Source organism: Dermacentor andersoni, chromosome 4, assembly GCF_023375885.2.
Source record: "Dermacentor andersoni chromosome 4, qqDerAnde1_hic_scaffold, whole genome shotgun sequence".
In the NCBI taxonomy this organism is placed as follows: domain Eukaryota; kingdom Metazoa; phylum Arthropoda; class Arachnida; order Ixodida; family Ixodidae; genus Dermacentor; species Dermacentor andersoni.
This window is the reverse complement of record NC_092817.1, coordinates 17,741,933-17,759,797: the sequence shown is the minus strand read 5'-3', so window position 1 is coordinate 17,759,797 and position 17,865 is coordinate 17,741,933. Positions and strand designations below refer to the sequence as shown.

Sequence of the window (17,865 nt, the reverse complement as noted above, 5' to 3'; positions counted from 1 at the left end):
ATCCGCAGAAACAGCCTGGAACGTTCAAAGACCCGAGGCCCTTGTCGTTGTGTCGTGTAGTAAAATACACAATCTGTAACCTGCACAAAATCCGCAGCCCGCGTCCATTCACAGCTGCAACATCGGCTGGGATCGAGCCCGGGTAAAGGCCCGTTCCCACTAGACGGAAAATGCGTCGCAGGTCCACTTCTGAATGGACCCATTCGTGTCAGGTCGGCGTATATATATAGCTGTGGCGCGATCTTGCGGCACCATCTAGCATGCACGCGGCGAATGATGCATGTTGGCCCCGAGATTTCTGTGCATATGTTTGCTTCTATTTGACGCTTTTTTCCTCTCGTGACTAAACATATGAAGCTTCAAGCAAGACGTCAAGAATCAGTGTAAACACTATAAGTCCAGCCTTTTACCTGTAGTAAAAGTCTGCGTGACAAGACATCACGCAAGCTAAACCAAGGAAGACGGAGACTTGCAGTGTTCAACAGTGGTCGAACAATTAAGCCCTGGCGAAAATGAACCTCAGTGCTGGAACGTTGCTTCCAGCCTGAGGCATCCTTGTTCGACCGCTATAAGACATCTCGGAGGCACAATGACGCACAAGAGGCTTCAGACATGAACCTTCCCGAACCAGTGCGAACACAAAGTATAACTTTTCGCAAGTGAAATCAACAGCTGCTGTAGGTGACCGCTAAGAAGCAGCGGTGTCCTTTATACACACTCACACACATGCCTGTTTATCTGCGTGGAAAGGAACTGCGTTCCCGCGGTGTATGCGGTCGAGGTGACTCGAGACCGTCGAGCTAGCTCAGAAATAACCCGTCCGACGCATGAAACGAGTTCAAGGACTGACAACGCTGCCAGAGAAGTCGCGCGGTCGTTCGCCGACGCTGTCCCACACGGAGAAGTGCGCACGACCACGCTTGGCCGACGACCCACGAGTTTCCTTGGCGCCGCGCACTGCACGCGGCGTGTGTGCGCGACGCCCGTAACGCCTCGGCGACTCGGGCCGCGCATGCGTGTTGCCTTTTCCGGCTGCTTACTTGTTGCGCCGCGTGCATCCCTCCACTTGTCTTAGTTAGCGCCCAGGTTCGAGGCAGCGAGAAAGAAAGCATCAACACTGCTCCCTTTTCCCCCTAGACATCGGTCAGATACCGTTATTACTAGAATGTAATATACTTGAGGCCGTTACCGAAGTAATGTGAGGCGACGATGGATCGACATCGTTGGCCGAACACGTAACATTGACAGTTATTCGCTGCGAAACAAACGAGGACGTTTGCATTCGCGTCCAAATATTTTTCGGGCCCTTCGGTCTTTAAGCAATGAAGAAATAATAAAACAAAAAGGCGAGACTTCAGCGTTTCCTTAGGCTGTGAACTTAGTGCGGCAGCAGCAGAATTTTTCCCACAGCGAAGACCGCCATGTCCAGGGCCATGCACACAAAACAGTATCGATAGGAAAATAAACTAGTGCGCATGGTTGGAAGCATGCGACAATGAGCGTTACAGGAAAGAAATAATTCGTGAGAAACACGACTTTCACGAACTTCCGAGCTTTTCTCTCCCCGTGACACTGGTATACTATAGCGACTACCAAAGAAGGTTCCATCTACTTATGGTCGGACAATACAGCGCAATTAACTATGCCTTTAGGACACAGTGCATGGTTATTTAGGACGTTCAATTCGTCACTAATTAATAACCCTTTGTATGGGGAAGCTACGCTCGTCAGTATCTAAATACACGGGGACGCAGAAGTCATTTTTTTCGGCGTCCATTTAATGAGATCTGTTGAACTTAAAAGTTTTCGAACTACCGACTGTGCGCAGCAGATTTGTAGCTTAGGTCACACATTTGCTAAATTATTGAAAATCGTGACACTAAAATAAAAATCTAAGTGTTAAGTGTATCACTATGCAACTAACAGACATGTTATACTCTATTCCGAAATGTACCACTGATATCCGAGTATGATTTTCGCAAAACGCTCGTAAACGTTGAAACAATCTCACGTAGGCTGTCAACTCATATATCGCATTTGTCTGCTTCAGATTATTCAACAACGCAGTTTGCAAAATTTGGATATCTCTTTTTGGAACTGAGTTATGAATTTGTAAACTTTGTGCTTAGGTATTTTTTTCTTCAAGTCACCGATATTCAGCATTTTTCTTTCTTTCTTTAATTGAGGCATTATTTAAAATCCTTCTTCCTATGGTCGGTAGGATTCCCCAGCTTTACGTCTTAAGTGCAACAGACGTAACCCAACTAGCTACAGCGGTTCAGTGCACAGCAGCCCCCTTTTTTTTTTCTTCTGCGTGAAGGTTCTTCGCGGTTAGCAACAATTGAGGTATAAACCCAACATAACCTATGTTCGCAGACGCATTTCCCCAGACACGTATACGTATGCCAATTCCGCTGAAGTGAAACGCGAACACGAAAAAATAAATAAAAATAAAAAATAAAAAAATAAATAAAATAAAAAAAATAAATAAAAAAAACAGACTGGGTATGAGGACCATACGGTCTCTTCGTCGGAGTACAACAAATCAGCCATCATGTCATCGAGGTCGGCGCCATACTGTCATCGTCGCCGTCGTCATTCATACTTGCTGTTTTCGTCACACACACGCTCGCGTCACTTGCTCGAGTAAATTGCCAGCCTCGCACAAACATGTTTTCTAATGTAGTAGCGCTTTGCAGAACCCAGAACGATTCTGGATAACGAGTTAACTGGGAAATGTTCTGCATAACATTGATTCCAACAGCGCCTGGGATCTGCATTTTTCTTTCCAGATTCTTAGGAGCGCATGACCGTGGTGTTAATCCTTTACAGAGGCCTAAACTTTGCAAAGGCCATAAGCTTTGTGGCTACAACTCATTTTAAACCTAGTTGCGTCACGACCACGGCGTCTGTTGCTTCGCTTATTGCGCCAGGACGATGTGGGGACAAAAAAAAAAAAGCGTAATACCTTTTTATGCTTAATTACTTAAGATCGCAACGAGTCGCCGGCTTCTGCCCGCGCTGTTTCGGCCAGAAGGTCGTGTCAGATGAATAAGAGGTAGAAGATGAACAAGAAATTATTATTATTATTATTATTATTATTATTATTATTATTATTATTATTATTATTATTATTATTATTATTATTATTATTCAGCGACGACGACGACAAGCTCTAGCATGCAAAAAGATTTCGCTATTTCCCTACGCGCGTTTACAATATATAGTACACGCCAACTGGATACTGCGCTTGCTAGCTGCAAAAATTAAGTAATCCTCACTGGTTACTTCAACTCGCATCATGTGTCAAGGGGATACAGAACAGATTCTTGCAGTAAGCGTCTGGACTGGACCATCGATAAAAATCTACCGTGCCTAAATATGAGATAACCTACATTTGTCCGCGGGAAATCTCGCTCAACGTTAGATATGACTTTTTCTAGCACAAGTGTCGCCGTGGCATCTTGGACTACAATTGATTTCTGTACAAGCAGTGATCATCTTGCACTGTGCTTTGAAGTTGCGTGCCCATTAAGATCCGTTGAAAGACAGGGCAGAATATTTGTTAACTGCAAAAAAGTTTCGAGTCTGTTTGCGCTCCATCATTGTGTCATTTACTAATAGTAAATAATAACGAAGAAATCGGCTTGAATATTTTTTCAGTGCTACAAGTATTCCCGAAAAAATCTGAGTTCACAATTCAGTCATCTAAACGCAACTGGTGTGTATGTATGCCTAGGGAAGGGGGCGGGGGGATGGGAAGGCTTGATAATTTCGTGCACACGAGATTGTCAAAGAAAGAAAGCTGCTTGGAAAAAACTATGAGTACCATAAAGAACATTTGGTTATCTTGCTAAATCCAAAATCAAACGTGTTTTATTTAATTTAATCAGTTTTAGAAAGGTACTCCCCATGACGCTAATGTAGACTCAGTCGTCTATACATCACATTAAATAGAGGATTCCTTAGAACAGTTGCCTAAAAGATTGGAAAACCGGTTCACAACGCGCCTTCAAACGCCAAAAGCTTCGAATGAGCTTTTGAAGGTGCTAAACTACTGGAATCTGAACCTGGCAACGTTTAACGCTAGAATGTTATCTAGTGAAGCGAGCCTAGCAGTGCTATTGGAGGAATCAGCGGGCAGTAAATGGGATATAATAGGATAATATAGCAGGGGGCGGCAGAAAGTTAGGTCGGTGGATGAGATTAAGAAGTTTGCAGGGACAACGTGGCCACAATTAGTACATGACCGGGGTAATTGGAGAAGTATGGGAGAGGCCTTTGCCCTGCAGTGGGCGTAGCCAGGCTTATGATGATGATGATGATGATGAAACTACTCTATTAGTAATGCATGGATGCCACATGAATGAAACCAATTGACCAATTGCGTTAATATCAAATATAGTGAAAGTTATTGAAAGAGCGCTTGTTGTTGAGTTGTTGAAACTATTTAAAAACTTAAAGAATTCTCGAGCCTGTCAAATTGAATTGAATTCGATATGGCACGCGCATGTAGACCTTGAAAATCGCATCAACATCGACCGGCACAAAAAACATTATGCCGCTTTAGATACATTCAATATATGTGAAGCCTATGACAGTATTAAACATACAATTTTATAAATCGGTTACACAGTCACGGCTTTCCACTTAATCTTTCAGCATGAGCGAATAAATTTTTGAGAGAGAGAATTCTATTGTTTTCAAACTAGGTTTGTTTTTCTCGTAAACACCAGCAAACAAGAGGTCTGCCTCAAGGATCGGAACTTTCACCGGTATTGTTTAATATCTTACTGAACATAATCTACGTTCACCCATGTGGTAGTACCTACTTTTATGCTGATGACATTTCTTTTTTTTTTTCCTTTTTTTGCTCTGGCTAGTGACATTTAGTCCCTTTACTAAGGGTGTGCGAATAGTGATTTTTGAGACCGAATCGAATATCGAATACTTTTTAAATAGTTTTCGAATAACGAATATCCATTAGAATTATTATAAAAAGATGTTCACAACCCAATATTTTTGGAGTTAGCAAGCTTCTGTCATTACGTAGTACGTTATGAAGCGTTGTTTTTTTAAAAAAACAAATGGAGCATAAGGAGCAAGCGAGTAGGTTCTTCGCATGCACTGGGCTCTTAAAGAGTGCGAATGATCGCTGTGCAGCCTGTAAAGTATGGCTGCGTAAGTGACGTAGCCTGCTCCACTACGCAAGTTCTCATATTTGATGTCTATACTTTGCCCAGGGGGTGAAAATTTATCGTATTTTTGCTCCAACTTTAAACTTATTTGGGCGCAGTTGACGTTTTCAAATATTCAAGAAGTATTCAAAATATATTCGCATTTACGAGTAGTGACTATTCTAGTTGACGACCGAATAGAATTGGACACTGTTCGATTCCTTACTCGATTAAAGTTTCGAATATTCCTTTATTGAATTTCGCAGTCGTACCTAAGGGAACTGGAAGGCTGGCTGGATAGCTTACATTTAAACCTGAATGCTAACAAGTGTGATATTCTCGTTTTTCTTTTTCAATTAAAGACCCAGTAAACATATCGCTTAACTATCATATAGAAGGTATCCCACAAGCAGAGTCACTCAAGTACCTTGGAGTTATTAATGCGTAAGCATTCTCTGGCGAGTACCCCATAAAAATCTGTCCGTCCCGTGACGCCTTATATTTGCAAAATAAATGCATGATTGGTTAAGTTAACACATGTAATCGTTATAATAGTGTAATAGCGGATGATTGCTAGCTTTCGAAAAAAAAAAAGAGCTTCTGCGCGGGATTCGAACTACGGACCGCAGGTAGATGTTTGTGTGAGCCACATTACATTCTTCGAAAACGCGCGCACACGCACACGCACGCACACACGCACGCACGCACACAGACACACACACACTCCGACGCCGCGTCAAGGTCGTAACCAAAAATGAAAATGAAAATAAAATTAGAAAGGTGTGGTGTGGCAAAAAAAAAAAAAAGCCGGTTGTGACGGCGTTTCGGCTTGGTTGATACGGTATACCTGCAAAATAAGTGCATAACTGACTAAGTTGACACATGTAATCGTTATAACAATGTAATAGCAGATGATTAGTGGCGATGGGTAGACATGCATAAGCTAGCTAAACAGATAAGCAAAAGCGAAGTAGCAGCCGAGCTAAAGAATGACTACGGATTAGCACACAATTCTCAGAATTTCTGTAGCATTTTGCCCTCTTGAAGTGAACGAAATACCCGTTTTTTATAACGGATCTAAGCCGCATATTGAATATATCGCGACAAAAGGAGTTCGTGCAATGGACATTTGGCGCAAGTTGAGCGATCGAAGATCGAGTATGCGAAGAAAATCACTTTTGATGGTGTATGTTCGTCCGGTATTAGAATTTGGCTGTGTTTTATACTCAGGCGTGCCGCCATACAAGCTTCAGTCACTTGTTTTATTAGAACGAGAGGCGCTACGTTTGTGCTTAGGAGTTCGAAAATACGCTGCAAATGCCCTACTTACCTGGAAGCGAGAATCCCACACATTTTATGCCGATTTCACCTTCTCACCATCCGGACTTTCTTAAGGCTGTATGGGTCGCCATTAAGCCGTCCTTAAATCAATTTCATCTCCGATCCAGAATTATTTTTCCCCCGTGCATTGTCCCAGGTTTCATACACCACAGATTATATGCAAACGTTACTTGAGCCACTAAATGTACAAATTCGCGATGTGCTTCCCAGCAATACGCATTCAAATTACCCGGCAATTACGTTCGGCGACTTTTTTCCAAACCACTTGAAACTACTACCTTACGGAATAATAGCATATTACAAGACCATTTAAACACACTAGAAACAAACATTACCATTGTGACAGATGCATCGCAGTGCGAGGCAAAAGCTGGCATTGGAATATTTTGCCGTGCGCTCTACTGGGCTTTTTCGTTAAGGTTGCGTGATTTCGTGCCTATATTTCTGGTTGAGTTTATAGCAGTAAGTCTTACCTTAGGTATATCAGACCAAGCGATTACAACAGCTGCTATTCCTACTGACTCACTATTTGTGTGCTCTTCCCTTACCACGTTTAGTGATTCGCCCATGCTAAAACTCTTTCACTTGATAATTCGTGCCCCTCTGCAATGAATGTTCATGATTTGTGTACCCGGTCATAAAGGTTTGTTTTTGAATGAAAGTGCCGATTCACCGGCAAAGACGTCACTTTTTGGCCCATTCCTTCCTGTTCTAACAGTGACAGCACACACAACTGTCGCCAGATTTCGGATGCACTCCACTATGATAGCATTATCAGACCCAGCACAGACCCAGCACTGATTATAAGCACTTGGCATTTCCATGGCGTATTGAATCCTGTAGCACAAAGATGCTTGAGGTTTCCATCACAAAATTACGTTGCCGCATTCCCTCCCCGAACTTCTACTTACACAGGTCAGGCTTGGTGTTCTCCTCCTCTCTGCTCATTATGTAATAAGAAAGAAACAACCCGTCACTTCCCTCTACCTTGTCGCCGGTTTAATGCGGCAAGAAAAATAATATTGGAAGTACATTTTCGAAGACTTGGCCTGCAGACCTTACGCAACCTGTTATCCTTTCATTTGGGGCTTATACTTTAGGATTCAGCCACAGGGACGTCTTCTGCTCCGCGGTCCAAAAATTTTCCATGGAATCCAACCGAATGCCCTGCTGAATTCTATCTTTTCTTCTTTGTGTACTTTTAAATTATTATTCATTCGATCTCATTTTACTGATTTTATTTTAACAGATACCTTTACGTTCTACAGCGCTAGGTCCATAGATATTAGAAAATTTATTGTTCGCTATAAATTGGAATAACTCATGCATTCCTGGGCCCTGTAGTGGGTATATAGGTGCCACATACTCGACAGGGAACGACGCCACCACCTTTGAGCGGTAAACCGTCGCCGGTGAAAACGAGTTGTGTTTTGCGCACTTCCACGCGAAATAGGGAACGAAATAACGAAAGAGAAATTAGGCGCTGGGGCATCGTCTCGCGCTCTTCCGATCCAGCCCAGCGAGGCCGACGGAGGAACAATGGGTCGTTCGTCGTTCAAGAGGAAGCGGCTTTCGTCGACGCCATGCCTCGGCGTTCCGGACCGGTTTTCGCCGGAGGTCAAAGTGCGGCCAGCCTAAAGCCCCTCCATACACGTTTTCGCCGACCAAGCGGCCGGTGGCGCGTGGATAGACCAGCCGACCTGGCGCCGCCGCACACGCCACAGCATACGCAGTGCCCGGCGCAACTGTTGGTTTCATCGCTCAGGGCGCGCCAACGACGTCATTCGGCGGAGGCGTCTCTGGAAGACCAACACGAACGTTCGCGAGAACTCTATGGCTCTTATTGCGGTAGCTTCAGTAGAAGCGCGCACCGTGTTGCTTGAGCAGCAGCGAAAAACACTACAAGAAATATTGGGTTTTAGGTGTGAAACTCAGGATCTGATGTGAGACACGGCGTCCGGATTTAATTTTGACCACTTGGGGATCCGTAACGTGCACCTAGACCTAAGTACGCAAGTTTCCTTCTTTTTCGTTTCGCCCCCATCGAAATGCTGTCACCGCGGCGGGTATCACCATGGGGGAAAGAAATATACTAGGAGTGAACCTAACGTCACGCGTCCAGCCTTGGCAAACGAGCTCTCCGTGAAGCCCTTCCCTTCGCTCTTTCTCTCGCAGTGCCTTGTGCGTCGCTGATTCGATGAAACGGCGATGAAACCGATAATGTTTGGTTCCCGGTATTCCTGAGTCGATGCGCATATTTGTTCGGCTGCACGTAGCTCTGCCTGCAGAGCGTGAACACTAAAGCCTACTGCGCTCTCACATGTGACGGTCGTGTGCTGGGCCGACTCGTACGGTTTCAATCGAATTGGGCAGCGCTCTCAATTGTTTCTTTCCTCCACGGGAATACGGAAATTGTTCCTGACCTTAAAGGGGCACTACAGATAGGCACAGAATAAGTTTAGGCCGACAAGTTATGCTTTCAAAACTTTATTTTCGTTCATTTCACGGCAAAAGACTGATATTACATGCGAAAATGAAAACAAATTCCCTTTGTCTTCCTTTGCATTTAAATTTCGGGCCGAAACCATAGCGCTGACTCTTCAGTGTGACATTACAGATTTCAAGGTATATCTTCGTATTTGAGCTGTCGTAGGGTCTGCTAAGGTTCCTGAACAATGCTAAATTCAATCATTGAATTTTTTTACCGTACAATGTAGTCCACTATAAACAAAGAGAAAGAAAAAGAAGATGCCAACTAGGCTCGATCAGACGCCGTGAAAATCTATGACGTCACGGTGCAAGCACTTCAAGGCGGCGTCGCCACCCGTCTTTCGTTTCTACGTTTTTTCTGACTTGCCAAGGCGATCCTTCCACGGTGACTGTTTTTGATGTCGCCAAAGAGCAAATTAATAAGACAGATCAACTGTTTCTCTTTAGAGTCTCTTTAATGTAAATGACTGTCTTTTGACTGCTTGTCCTCCCTGCTAAAAGAATATTGACAGAACTTCTGAAAACGAAAGATCGGCACAGTTGCGAAAAGCGTGGCCCCTTATACAAAAGACATTGCAGTATTGAGGTAAGAAAGGGGCAGTGACTGCCTTACCTCGAGTAGCCGGTCTCGTAGATGTGAGATGAGCCCTAATTTGGTCACCTCTGTTCATTACATACACGTAATATGCTATGGGGGCGAGCTCCACCACTGGAGCTCCATGTGGAGTTCACATATTCTGTAATGACGCAACTGCGTTCAGGCGAAGACATCCTTAGGACATGCTTCTAAGGACGTCTGCTGTGTGGTGGTTGTTATGCTTGCTTGCGAGCTTTATTCGTTTGTAAAACTCATAAACTTCATACATGTTCTAGTCACTTACGAAGCGTTTCGTGGAGTAACCGTGTGATCACATCAGGATAGTGACGCCCTAACGACATCCTGGTCTGATCTTAAAGATTTACCACTCCTAGACACTACCTCCCCACTTATTTTACCACTTACACCCTCCCTGCATTCGCAGCCGTGACCGCAAGAAGCGCGTGAACGGGCAAATTTCACGGAGACGCTTTTAGATGTAAAAATATTTAAAATAGACATGGGATCTAACTACGTGTTTCGCTCCTCTTCTCGAATTTCTAGCCTTGCGAATGCAAGAGTAGCTAGTGCGAAAATCCGAGCGCCGTAGAACAATGTCTTAATATTTTCCGTCGCGACAAAAAAACAAAAACAAATTTGGAATAATTAAAACGAGAGGAGAGTAATATTGAAATAGAAATACGCTTATGCGCGGCTCTTTGCGTCAAACCGTACTGCGTCAGCGCGCACACAGAATCGCCCACCTCGCAGTAAGCAGACGAATGTTCCGCACATTTCCATATGCTCAGCTGGATCAAAGGTCAAAGGCTGCCGCCCGCAGATGGTGCGTCACGCGAAGACACGGCAAGAATTCAGCTCCCCTCGCAGAGCGTTGCCTCCATCATCATCATCATCATCATCATCATCATCATCATCATCATCATCCTGGTTACGCCCACTGCAGTGCAAAGGCCTCTCCCATACTTCTCCAACTACCTCGGCCATATACTAATTGTGGCCATGTTGTCCCTGCAAACTTCTTAATCTCATCCGCCCAACTAACTTTCTGCCACCCTCTGCTACGCTTCCCTTCCCTTGGAATCCATTCTGTAACTCTTATTGACCATCGGTTACCTTCCCTCCTCATTACATGTTCTGCCCATGCCCATGCCCATTTCTTTTCTTGATTTCAACTAAGATGTCATTAACCCGCGTTTGTTCCCTCACCCAATCTGCTCTTTTCTTATCCCTTAACGTTACACCCATCATTCTTCTTTCCATAGTTCGTTGCGTCGTCCTCAATTTAAGCAGAACCCTTTTCGTAAGCCTCCAGGTTTCTGCCCCGTAGGTGAGTACTGGTAAGACACAGCTGTTATACACTTTTCTCTTGAAGGATAATGGCAACCTGCTGTTCATGATCTGAGAATGCCTGCCAAACGCACCCCAGCCCATTCTTATCCTTCTGATTATTTCAGTCTCATGATCCGGATCCGCAGTCACTACCTGTCCTAAGTAGATGTATTCCCTCACCACTTCCAGTGCCTCACTACCTATCGTAAACTGCTGTTCTCTTCCAAGACTGTTAAACATTACTTTAGTTTTCTGCAGATTAATTTTTAGACCCACCCTTCGGCTTTGCCTCTCCAAGTCAGTGAGCATGCATTGCAGTTGGTCCCCTGAGTTACTAAGCAAGGCAATATCATCAGCGAATCGCAAGTTACTAAGGTATTCTCCATTAACTCTTATCCCCTATTCTCCCCAATCCAGGTCTCTGAATACCTCCTGTAAACAGGCTGTGAATGGCATTGGAGAGATCGTGTCTCCCTGCCTGACGCCTTTCTTTATTGGGATTTTGTTGCTTTCTTTATGGAGGACTACGGTGGCTGTGGAGCCGCTATAGATATCTTTCAGTATTTTTACATACGGCTCGTCTACACCCCGATTCCGTAATGCCTGCATGACTGCTGAGGTTTCGACTGAATCAAACGCTTTCTCGTAATCAATGAAAGCTATATATAAGGGTTGCTTATATACCGCACATTTCTCTATCACTTGATTGATCGTGTGAATATGGTCCATTGTTGAGTAGCCTTTACGAAATCCTGCCTGGTTCTTTGGTTGACAGAAGTCTAAGGTGTTCCTGATTCTATTTGCGATTACCTTAGTAAATACTTTGTAGGCAACGGACAGTAAGCTGATCGGTCTATAATTTTTCAAGTCTTTGGCGTCCCCTTTCGTATGGATTAGGATTATGTTGGCGTTCTTCCAACATTCCGGTACGCTCGAGGTCATGAGGTGTTGCGTATACAGTGTGGCCAATTTTTCTATAACAATCTGCCTACCATCCTTCAACAAATCTGCTGTTACCTGATCCTCCCTAGCGGCCTTCCCCCTTTGCATAGATCCCAAGACTTTCTTTACTTCTTCCGGCTTTACTTGTGGGATACCAAATTCCTCTAGACTATCCCCTCTTCGATTATCGTCGTGGGTGCCACTGGTAGTGTGTAAATCTCTATAGAACTTCTCAGCCACTTGAACTATCTTGTCCATATTAGCAATGCTATTGCCGGCTTTGTCTCTTAACGCATACATCTTATTCTTGGCTATTCCTAGTTTCTTCTTCACTGCTTTTAGGCTTCCTCCGTTCCTGAAAGCATGTTCAATTCTATCCATATTATACCTCCTTATGTCAGCTCTCTTACGCTTGTTGATTAACTTGAAAAGTTCTGCCAGTTCTATTCTAGCTGTATAGGGTTAGAGGCTTCCATACATTGGCGTTTCTTGATCAGATCTTTCGTCTCCTGCGATAGCTTACTGGTATCCTGTCTAACGGAGTTACCACCGACTTCTATTGCACACTCCTTAATGATGCCCACAACATTGTCGTTCATTGCTTCAACACTAAGGTCCTCTTCCTGAGTTAAAGCCGAATACCTGTTCTGTAGCTTGATCCGGAATTCCTCTATTTTCCCTCTTACCGCTACCTCATTGATCGGCTTCTTATGTACCAGTTTCTTCCGTTCCCTCCTAGAGTCTAGGTTAATTCAAGATCTTACCACCCTATGGTCACTGCAGCGCACCTTGCCGAGCACGTCCACATCTTGTATGATGCTAGGGTTAGCGTAGAGTATAAGTTCTATTTAATTTCTAGTCTCGCCATTTGGGCTCCTCCACGTCCACTTTCGGCTATACCGCTTGCGGAAGAAGGTATTCATTATCCGCATATTATTCTGTTCCGCAAACTCTACTAATAACTCTCCCCTGCTATTCCTAGTGCCTATGCCATATTCCCCCACTGCCTTGTCTCCAGCCTGCTTCTTGCCTACCCTGGCATTGAAGTCGCCCATCAGTATAGTGTATTTTGTTTTGACTTTACCCATCGCCGATTCCACGTCTTCATAGAAGCTTTCGACTTCCTGGTCATCATGACTGGATGTAGGGGCGTAGACCTGTACAACATTCATTTTGTACCTCTTATTAAGTTTCACAACAAGACCTGCCACCCTCTCGTTAATGCTATAGAATTCCTGTATGTTACCAGCTACATTCTTATTAATCAGGAATCCGACTCCTAGTTCTCGTCTCTCCGCTAAGCCCCGGTAGCACAGGACGTGCCCGCTTTTCAGCAATGTATATGCTTTTTTTGGCCTCCTAACTTCACTGAGCCCTATTATATCCCATTTACTGCCCTCTAATTCCTCCAATAGCACTGCTAGACTCGCCTCACTAGATAACGTTCTAGCGTTAATCGTTGCCAGGTTCATATTCCAATGGCGGCCTGTCCAAACACATGTTAATGACAGCTTTATTCGTTGCCGGAGCCACATTTACGCCATCAATTTTACCGACGCTTGCTCATCGCATCAGCGTCTGCAAAGGAACTCGTCATTACATTCTTTATACACCAAACCTACATTCCTCTTTCTTTCGTTTTTTTTTTTGTCAGCTGTAGCTGCCTATAGGCGGTACAAATATAATGCAATGCGAAAGGCATGCAAAGCATGTAATGCGCAGAGCAGAACGCCGGTGGTTACCCGCTCTGCGGGGCAGGAATATGTGGAGATTGCTGGGAGAGGCATTCGTGATGACGATGATGATGGCTGCCTGGAGACTTCTCAGTTGCATTCGCGTAGTCGTCGACACCTTGGTTATATCCGGGAAGCTAATTTTTGATTCGCTACTCTGGACCGTTGCTTCATACATATTATTATTTAGATGAATTGTTGCGCGTTTTAGTGCAGTCTTTCTTTCCAAAATACTACGAAGGGTGGTTCAGACGATGCGTTCGGAATTCTTTAAAAATAGCAAAGATGATAATAAAGCGATTAATTCGGGATTGCCTTTCTACCACAACGGCATACATTATGCATCACAGCATTGCCGCGCGACTGACTGCTCGCGGCACTTTGCGTGTATTCGCGGGCTTCTCTCATGCTTCGATAAACACTTTTATGTACCACGTATTGAGCAATACAAATTTGGGTTCGAAGTATTTCACGTTACTCTACAATATTCCCATTGACACTTTTCAAGTAATTATAATATTTGAGATTGTGGACCTTGACAGGGAGAGTGTGAGAATGGGGTTGAAGATTAATATGCAGAAGACAAATATAATGATGTATAGCCGGGCAAGGGAACAAGATTTCAAGATCGCCAGTCAACCTCTAGAGTCTGTGAAGTAGCACGTTTATCTAGGTCAACTAATCACAGGTAACCCTGATTATGAGAAGGAAATTCATAGAAGAATAAAAATGGGTTGGATCCCATACGGCAGACATTGTCAGCTCCTGACTGGAAGCTTACCATTATCATTGAAAAGGAAAGTTTACAATCAGTGCATTTTACCAGTGCGGACACATGGGGCACAGACTTGGAGACTGACAAGGAAGCTTGAGTACAAGTTAAGGACCGCGCAAAGAGCTATATGGAACGAAGATTGATAGGCATAACGTTAAGAGAAGAAAGAGAATCAGAGAGCAAACGGGTACAGCCGATATTATAATTGACATTAAAAGAAAAAAATGGAGCTGGGCAGGTCACGTAATGCGCCGGTTAGATAACCGTTGCACCATTAGGGTTACAGAATGGGTACCAAGAGAAGGGAAACGCAGTCGAGGACGGCAGAAGACTAGGTGGGGCGATGAAATGAGGAAAGTCGCGGGCGCTAGTTGGAATCGGTTGGCGCAAGACAGGGGTGATTGGAAATCGCAGGGAGAGGCCTTCGTCCTCCAGTGGACATAATACGGGCTGATGATGACGATTAATTAAGACTAATTGTGTAATTAGGCGGAATAAAAAAAATATAACCTGAGTATCTCCAAGCGACGGCCAACAACAGCGTACCTTGGTTCTGTCCAGCTACGTGGCGTTGGCATGGACGTATATATATATATATATATATATATATATATATATATATATATATATATATATATATATGTGTGTGTTTTGCTGGTTTGGCTCAAGTTATATGGCACAACCGCTATAGCTATAGCTCGACTAAGCCGTCTGAAGAACATTATATAAGTATATGTCGTTTCTTCGACTCAGCAACAACAACAACAAAACAGTTATGGAGATACATTTGTTTTTCTTATTTATGTGCTTGCTTTATTTTTTTCTTCTTCTTTCTGCGCCGTCTGCGTCAGCCACGAACGCGCACCGTTCGCTGATCGATTGCCGCCTCAATACGAGCCTTCATGTTGCATACATGCGTCAAGTTCAGTGGAGGCACGCGCTCGAGCTTTAATTCGGTATACGTATTTCCGCCTTTCGATGTGCGTAAAAGAAATGACACCTGCGCACATTTCCATGCTCAACTAGATCAAATATGACTGGCCAAGAAGTGCCATCAACAGATCGCGCGTGAGACAAAGGTATGAAAAGAATCCAGCAATTCAAGCTTCTTGCCGCATTAAGTGCGTAATACGTAAGCGTTCTATATGAAATTTAACGTCATTTTTTTTAGCATAATCTTTGCTGGAATCATGAGGTATTTATACTCAATATTGACGAATTCTGTAAGAACAGTATGAGAAACATGCACAAAACATTAAAACTAAATTAGGTGCTGGGGTCTTACACATGTCAACATGACGATCTGATTATGAGGCATGCCGAAGTATTGGGGCAGAGTCTAGTGCACGAGCGTTTTTTGCAATTCGTCCCCATGGACGTGCGGCCACAGTGGCTCGGATCTCGAACCGGCGACCTCAAGCTCAGCAGACAACGCCATATAGCCACCCAGCTACCATTGCGGATCAGAAATTGTTTGAAAAATATCCAAAATTTTCGGACTGCAAGCGAAAACCTTCAGTGTAAAGGGAAACCAAGTATCAATTGAGCCCCCATTCATTCATTCATTCATTCATTCATTCATTCATTCATGCATTCATTCATTCATTCATTCATTTATTCATTCATTCATTCATTTGCACATGCTTTACAACGGCTATACCAAGTGCTAGGCATCAATGGTAAAAAGCTTCACGCACCGTCGCCCTTAGCCTGGATATAAGACAGGAAGAGAGCGATGTGGATCAGAGAGCAAACAGGGATAGCGATATATTCCAATTGACATAAAGAGAAAGAAATGGAGCTGGGCAGGTCATGCAATGCGTAGGTTAGGTAACGGGTGGACCATTAGGGTTAAAGAATGGGTACCAAGAGAAGGGAAGCGCAGTTGAAGACGGCAGAAGACTAGGTGGGGTGATGAAATAAAGAAATTCGCAGGCGCTAGCTGGAATCGGTTGGCGCAGGACAGGGGTAACTGAAGATCGCAGGGAGAGGCCTTCGTCCTGCAGTGGACATAAAATAGGCTGATGATGATGATGATGACGACGAATTAACTTTGGGAGAGGGGGGCGAGGAGGGGCTATGACCTTATTGATGCAAGCGATGTCCGGCGATACTGTGCTGGCTTGCCGGTGGCAAGTGTTCAAGAAGTACAATCTTTTATTTGTAAATGTAAATGTAATCTGAAACACCCGGTATGATTTGACAAACCCAAGAACGAGAAATTTTTATGCAAACCGAAGTCTACGAGTTTTTCATCTTTGAAGGAAGGAGGAAACTTTCAAGTGCAAACGGATCACGACCTGGTCGATAAATGGCCGACATTTATGAAACGAAAAGCCACTCAAATTTTACATGAGATAAGTTTGTGCGTGAGTGCGCGTGCATCTTGCGCCTTCTTTTGACCTTCACTGTCTTTGTGCAAGCAAATCCCTTTGAGCTAGTTGACGAATACAACTTTGAGTTGAAAGTGTCACCCTATGCGCTAAGTCGCTCTCCATGCTTTTTTTTTTCTTTTCCTTTTGACCTCTCTATGTACGCTCAAGATACCTTCAATTCTGTTTCCCAACTAAACAGTTGATAGCTTGCGCTCGGTGTCCCGCGTCTATGTATTCTTTAAAGGGTTGTTTTTTCTATTGCCTTTTTGTGTGTGCACAAAATTTACTATTTGAACAGCTTCAGCTAACTGACCCGGCTTGATTTCGTATCACGACACAAGCAACACAGGGAGCTCTGCGCATTTCGTGTTTCTGTTTCGTCTTTCTTGTAGCAGCTTCAGACATGATTCATAATGACAGTAACGAAATTACCGAGATTTCAGCAATAGTAGCAGGCAGGCAAACCTTACCTAGCCATCGACACTGTGTGTTTCGGTCTCCGGGTCGCATGCATCGGCCGCCCTCGTGACTCAACGATGTCAGGTGTGGTGCCGTCGCGTCCACTTATTAGCCGTCGCTCGGGGATGTCGGGGTCTTTTGTCGCCGCAAGCCCTCGGCCTCGACAAGCCGGGACGTGAACGGCGCAGGATGGAACTCGCAGGACGCAGCAGCAGCGACGCAGTCATCGCGGCCACTTCTCGGCCCGTTCGGCGAGTCTCGAGCCGAGAACTTGCGAGAATCGGCGGCGCCGCTGACGCGGCGCCCGCCGCCGCCGCTCCGGGAGTGGCCAGGCTGCGTTGCCTCGTCCGCGGGACTTGCCCGGACACGACGCGGGGGCCAGACGCTCGCGCGTGCGAAATTTCGCGTGCCGATGCAACGGCCAGCCGGCCGGCCTCGCGTACCCGGCGTTCTTTTGCGATACGCCGGACGGGGAGGGACGGGTTATGATTGTAATTCCCGGCTGCTGTTTCTGCTGACTGTAAATCAGACGGTCCCAGTGCAATGCGACGCATACAATTTTGACTCATTCGTATTTTTTATAGGTCGTTATGAAGACTTGTTCATAAAAATTTGTCTTTATTTGCCGAGTCAGTTCGCTCGTTAG

General features: G+C 44.5%; 1 protein-coding gene across 1 annotated transcript in view; it reads right to left on the bottom strand.

Moving 5' to 3' along the window:
• The window catches only part of LOC126535807 (cyclin-I-like), a 43,424-nt gene extending 25,919 nt beyond the window's left edge, over positions 1-17,505 (bottom strand). Inside the window, exon 1 of the mRNA XM_050182631.3 lies at positions 17,231-17,505. Within this exon, the coding sequence (XP_050038588.1) occupies positions 17,231-17,274 (44 nt within the window). The 5' untranslated portion in view covers positions 17,275-17,505. The remainder of the gene's footprint in view (positions 1-17,230) is intronic.
• Between the last annotated feature and the right edge of the window lie 360 nt (positions 17,506-17,865).